Source organism: Colias eurytheme, chromosome 12 (genome assembly GCF_061535395.1).
Source record: "Colias eurytheme isolate Ceu_HAF_F1 chromosome 12, ilColEury1 Martin Lab GWU primary, whole genome shotgun sequence".
Classification (NCBI taxonomy): Eukaryota; Metazoa; Arthropoda; class Insecta; order Lepidoptera; family Pieridae; genus Colias; species Colias eurytheme.
In genome coordinates, this window is record NC_142991.1 from 5,397,029 (window position 1) to 5,403,849 (window position 6,821).

The 6,821-nt window shown below is 31.9% G+C and overlaps 1 protein-coding gene across 3 annotated transcripts in view; it reads left to right on the forward strand.

The window, feature by feature from the left end:
* Msr-110 (DUF3736 domain-containing protein Msr-110) overlaps nucleotides 1-6,821 on the forward strand; it is a 41,790-nt gene extending 34,969 nt beyond the window's left edge. Inside the window, exons 8-12 of one of the 3 annotated variants that reach the window (XM_090108250.1) lie at nucleotides 148-297; nucleotides 2,356-2,421; nucleotides 3,554-3,703; nucleotides 5,343-5,517; nucleotides 6,302-6,821. In XM_090108250.1, the coding sequence (XP_089964376.1) occupies nucleotides 148-297; nucleotides 2,356-2,421; nucleotides 3,554-3,703; nucleotides 5,343-5,517; nucleotides 6,302-6,387 (627 nt within the window). In that variant the 3' untranslated portion in view covers nucleotides 6,388-6,821. The remainder of the gene's footprint in view (nucleotides 1-147; nucleotides 298-2,355; nucleotides 2,422-3,553; nucleotides 3,704-5,342; nucleotides 5,518-6,301) is intronic. The other 2 variants (XM_090108252.1, XM_090108251.1) reach the window with 2 other exon arrangements.

The following is a 6,821-nucleotide window of genomic DNA, read 5'->3' on the forward strand; positions in this document are numbered from 1 at the left end:
TGCTCATTATATTATTTTATTTAATCAAAAACTTATTACATCCTGAAAACTATTCCTAATTATCGCAGCGAATACTAACTATACAACAACGTATCAGAAGTCAAAACAGATATTTGTCAATGTGTACAATTAACTGTTATTTCTCAGCAACGTATGTACCCCGAGGAACAAATGCCGGTACCCCGCGGAATGCGTGTGATTGCCGTCCCCGCGCCCCACAACATGGCCCCCACTCCTCAAGTCATGGGACATTTCGCACCACAGCCACAACAGAACCAACAACAGGACCAAGATGAGGTAATTTAAAATTAGCGAATTTAGAGAAATAGAGATTAGAGAATGTCCGTATCTTAGGAAATAGATGTATCTATTATTAACGGTGAAACCCTTGCAAGAGAAATCATTTGTATATACTACCTAATTGTTATTATACTTTTTCTTCTTTCTATTCTTCTTCTTTTTCGTTGTTAATAAAAATTAATCAATTCCAATACAAAATTCGCAAGCAAATATTGATTTAGCCAATCCATGTTATGATAAAAGCTTGTCAATAACATATCGAAGGATTGTTTTTGTATTGGCATGCAGATAAAAGATCGATCGAAAGACATACAATAATCGAGGATTGATGGAATCCTAGATAGGTGATACGATACCTACCTACATTATTAATTTCGGGCGTTAATTAGATGTTCGTGTAATCCAGGCATTACAGGTTGATCCTATACCTAGATATTACACAAAATCCTACATTTAAACCATACATCGAATATATGTTTTTCATTTCAATATAAGTCCGCCGTATATCTCATTACTTGGTCAATTTTATCTGCCAAAATAATAATTGAAAATTTTATTTTGACTATTTATGCATTTTACAAAGCTCTGTATCAACAAATCTCAATACAAATCTGCTATTTTTGTCATTGTTGTATTTTATTCTCTGAAAATAGGTATCTATTTATGGTTCTTCTGAGAATTTTATTGCATGCATTATCAATGCGTGTATTTATGTATTGAATTGGAATAATTGGTGATAAAATCGCTAAAAGCATCAGTTATCTATAATCCACATCACAGTATAGCTCTATAATTACTACTTTTAACTAATGGTGCCAACACACACACCTATATTTTTTTGTATTTTGTTCAATAAATGAAAATAGATTTATATAAAAGGAATTTAATACATTTTTAAAAGAGTAATATAAAGAATGAATGCTTATAAAGTCAAATACTCATTGATTGACATTATAAAAGGTCAAAGCTCCTTACGTATGTTTGATGATGATTTCGCAAAAGATTTTGTGAGCGTTTATTTTAAGGCTTTTCTAAGGAATCAGTATGTTTCTTAGCGTTGGTGCCATTTTATTTTACACAAAAAAAGTTGTAAGTATTCATCGACTAAAGCCTCACAAGCTATAACATAAGTACATATATTCAAACATATCAATACATAGTATACCAATGTACAACGTAGGCAAGCTTATAAGTCCAACTCGTGTATCATATTATATTTGTAAATATGTATGTTAATGACTTTTTGCTCGGAAGGTGAAGGAACTTTCCTGTTCTTTAGCATATGGGTACAATATTTGCTCAAGAATATTGGCGTTTTAAAGGAATGCTTTGTACACATGATATACAATGTACCTATGTACCTATTGCCTGATGGTTATCGCAAGTCGTTTACTTGATGTAGAAAGGTGATAATTGACACAATTTTAAATACACACATCCATTATTTATAGCTAGATGACCCTGTGAACTTTACTTCAAGTGAGCTTTATTATTACTTTTTCTATTTTTATAAGCACTATATTCATTAACTGTTAGAGTGAACTTATTACATAACAATATGTAAATTGGTAGAGACGTTTCTTGTTGCGTGGTTTAAAACCGATCGATTTTAGCATTATGGAAATGTATAACTAGAGGCATCGATAAATATAGTAATTAATCAAATATTAACTAAGCAAAGGGACTATGTAGATGACTTAAATCTAAATCCTAGTCTATATCTGCGACAATCGTGTTCATTATCATTTTTGAGAGATAAACCAAAAAGCTTTCTTTTTTTTGGCAACAGTGTCATCTTATAAATTATTATCAATCATTACCATTTTTTTAAATACTCAAAATTAAACAGTGCTTGTTGCACTGTTTAATTAAAAACAGACGAAACCACAAACCGATATAACCGTTAAATATGAATACGTATGTCAGATGCAATTTCACTCGGTACAGTTCATTAATTATCTTTATAATTCCAACATTACTGGAGCAATAAATTTTATGATCCAAAGCGGTTTTTTAATATGTATTAATTATTCATTATTCATAAATATTTTACAGCAGCCCGCTGTCCTTCATCAGTTCGTACCTCAAACGGCCCCGACACAAGAATTAGAACAACCTGAGGTAATTATATCAATCGACAATCTTCAATTCGGGTTTTCTTCTTTTTATTGTTTTGGTTTTTAATGTACATATATTATTATTATACTTAGAATGAAACTTACCTACACCACTTATTTCCTACACCATTATTTTAATATATAAAATATATAAAATAGAGTCAAAACTTCAGCAACTTGTAAGATATAAACATGTCACGTTGCACCTAATGAGCAAGTTTTCTAGGAAATTGCGCTCGCATTTCTTCTGAAATACATTATTACATTCTTGTTAAATTCTTCGCATGTGATACAGATAATAGTCCGGGATACATCGCCCATTTTTGCAAGTGATTACTATCAAGCTAATTTTTCGTGAGTAGCTTTATTTTGATGAGATGCCCAATAATTTCATGTACGAAACTCTCGATTGTGGTAGCTTACAGAGGTAACAAGGATAAAAATTTTTGATTTGACGGTTCTCAAATATTTATTACGCGATTTGTAGGACAATATGTCTGTTGAATTATATAAGTATTAAATAAGTGAAAATAAAAAAATCAGCTGGTTAGTAATCATTTATGATGACTTCGTTATCGATACACATTGGAAAGGGGGACTCTTTGATCAAACCATAGATTTTGTAGGACAAATATTTTTTCGAGTAATTTAGATAATTATCTTGAGATTGAACAAAAAAAAACATTCAGTTAGTAATTAATATTTGAGAACCATCAAATCAAAATATTTTATCCTTGTTTTCTCTGGTAGCTACCACAATCGAGAGTTTCGTACATGAAATTATTGGGCATCTCATCAAAATAAAGCTACTCACGAAAAATTTGCTTGATAGTAATCACTTGCAAAAATGGGCGATGTATCCCGGACTATAATAAAAAGGAAAAGAAAATGAAGAGAGGGAAATGGGTCGTTTATTTGATATTATGCACAACAAAATGCATATTACATCTCTACTTATCTACCTATTCAAAATAGTTTATTGCAATAAAATATATAAGTCTATCCTACATTTAAAACCCGACTAGTAAAAATACTTATTACGTTCTAGTTTTATAAATCCAGTAATAAATAATAGCATATACAATTCTGCAACCTCGACCTTAACCCTGAGCGCTAATATATACAAAATAATACAGGTACAGAAAATGCAAATGGAAGGCAGCCCAGTACAAATGAATCTGCCGTACGACCTCACTCAGGACGACCTCAGAATGATCCACCGCACCGCGCAGGACGCCATCGCCAATCAGCGCCGCGAACAGCAGATCGACAACGACATGCAGGAGGTGAACTGAAAACGCATTTACATTTCAGTCGCACGCCGACACTGTTACACGATACACGCATATAACACATTTTAGATTTCGTCTAGATAGCAAAGTAAATGTTCATACATTATTAGAGTATACATTAGCAAGCTAGTTCACACGCTATTGAATGCAATCATATTTTTAAAATCGGAAAAAGTATTTGGACATTTCTTTATTGAATTAGCATGTCGAAAACTGTACAATTTAAGCAATAAAGATTAGTATTATTATTGTTATTAAATTATAATACTTATAATTAAACAATAATACTGTTAGTATTATTAGTTAATTAAAAGAAATTAAATTAGATAAGGATAAAAATAAAACTTGTTTGATTGGTTATAGCGTTATGTTATAAATATTAATGTAAACAAGATGATATATTAAACGTTTAACAATATAACACATGATATATTCATCAACTTAGATTTCATACAAACACATGATACAGTCCCAGCGTTTATATGATAGAAATAAACCGGCTTTAATTTTTTTCTCATTTAAAAAGTAATTTACTTTTATTACCGCCTCATTATAAAGAATGAGCCATGAGTTTCACCCAGAAATTCCGTAGAAATTTCTCATCATTGATGAGAGTTGGCAGGATGTCATTTACAAATCCTTTATCTTATTAAACAAATCTACCACACATTAATTGAATTGCTTTTTAGATAATTTAACACATTCGCTGATAAGTTATTATTAGTAATTAGATTAATGTTAATTACTTTTTTGCACTTTTTAATAGATAGCAATGCCCTTTGTTATTATTATATTAAGATCACTTACCTGCAAATGTAATGCATTGGAAAATTTTGATATCTTTGATGATCGATAGATGATAATAACATCGTAGAATTTATTCCGCTCACAGGGTTCCGTGGTTTCTACATCGAAAAATCCGAATATCGTGTACATCGACCTCTATAAAATAAATCCACGTATGCGGTTAAAGAAATCCCTCATAAGTGGGGTCGTGAGGGAAGATGTTATAATTTATTTATTTATATCGTTCGGTAAAATGGATAAAGATGTACGGATTAAACCACCCACCGCGTCGAATGATTTTAGTGAACGTTTAGATGCTTAGTAACGGAACAGGCCCGGGTTTTCCTCAATAAACTAAAATTATATAATAAATAATACAGATTCTATTAAACCATTTTGAGGAAGCGTTTTATCCTTATCTATATAAACGGTAGGTAAGGTAGGCCAACGGTAGGCACATTTAGGTAGAGCACCGTGTTACTTTCTGTGATAAACACCGCTCAATAACATGCACCACGTTTTATCTGGGAGCTTTAGGAAGCACTATATATAAAAGTTTAAGAGTTATTGCTACGTACTTTCGTTTCCTCTATTGTTACAAAGTTTTGTTGTTAACGTAAACTATGTCAGTAATTTTTTTACAGATGTAATATTTCACTTTTATGTGAACATATTACCTTATAAACTACTTTTAATTAATTTAAAGTTTGGGTTTAGTTGTTAAGTCATTAAAGCTCTTCGTTTTTTTTATTATTGTTTAAAAGTTTCTGCCACAAAAAAGATGCTCTCACAATAAAACACGTGTTACATTAACTATTAAGTCATAACAGTAAACATGGTAAAACAGCGTCTATTCCAGGTGAAGACTATAATGAACACTTTGGCGGCGGCCGCGGAGGCGGAGGCGGAGGAGCAGCGCGGTGAGGAACACGAGGACTCGTACGCGCAGGACGCGCACGCACAGGCGCCGCGTGCCCCGCGTACGCTTTTGCTGCCGCAGGACATGGACGGCAGGCCACATTGTGAGTTACCTTTTTAATTATTAGACTATATGTATAGTAATTTGGACAGTTAAACTGGAATTATTGTTTTATAAAATGATTTGTATACAGTTTAGACATTAGTCCAAACCTCAGGCACAACTGATAAGTTTCTTTCTTGGTTTTTGGGTTAAGTTGTGATTTTGAAACGCTTAAAATTAAAGAAGTCTTTAATACTACACCAATATGCATGGGTCCAGCGTGCTCTACGCACTCTCTAATTTAAAATTTTCGTTTTATGCAAGTATGTTTATGATTATGGTTAGTTTGTCTCTGGTATGGAATTAGTCTGAGAATCTTTTGACTTACCATAGCAATTCATTTTAATAACAAAGGAAAAATACCAATTTCAAATGAAAAACAACAAAGTGCAATACGGACTAGAAAAAAAAGTACAGCGATTCTTATTGCAATTGTGTACGATAATAACTAATCAGATTAATAAATAATTAATTAAATTATGTGATAAAGTAGCAATAAATGTTTCAGGATATATCGTTGATAATCATAACACTGATAATCTTCCAAAGTTTATTATATTTTTAACATAACTAATGATGTTGTAAAATTAAGGAATTTATAAGGACTTTGGATAGCAACGACACAATTTTGAATGTACATACTACTATGTTCTAAATATATGACCTATTGTATTGCAATATTATGTGTGGTTGCCAAAATGTATGTAAAAATGTATTGGTATCCAAAATATGATTTGAATTTGAAAATAAATGAATACAGAAATAATGAAATAAACTTGTTTCAGACATGCAACCGCGTTCGGTTCGCAGCGTGGACGCGCTCTTGAACCAAGAGAAGCGCGTGAAGCGATGCGCCTGCAGCTGCGCTTAACCCACGCGCATGCACCGCGACCGTCGTCAGACATTCCGTCCATCATCGCTAAATTACAATTTTGTTATAGTTTTAAATGGTTTCGGTAACAGTTTGTAAATAAAGATGACACACAAACGACCGGTGGTGTTTAATTTTTAAGAATTGGCTGTTAATTATCTCTATCGACCATTCTCATTCAGTATTTTAGAATCGAATATTTATAGATGTAGTGATAACTATAAATCGTTTTTAAATATAAATATAGAATTACTTGTTATTGTAATAACTGGGCGTTTAAATTGTAAAATATTTTCAATTCGCCGGTATAGGTATTTCGTTGTCGTAACCATGTTACAATTAATTACCTACTTTTGTGATCCTAAATTAAATTTTTATTAGTTTTAACACTGTGCTGTGTTTTAATCATTTTCCATAAACCTTTTTTATCCGAA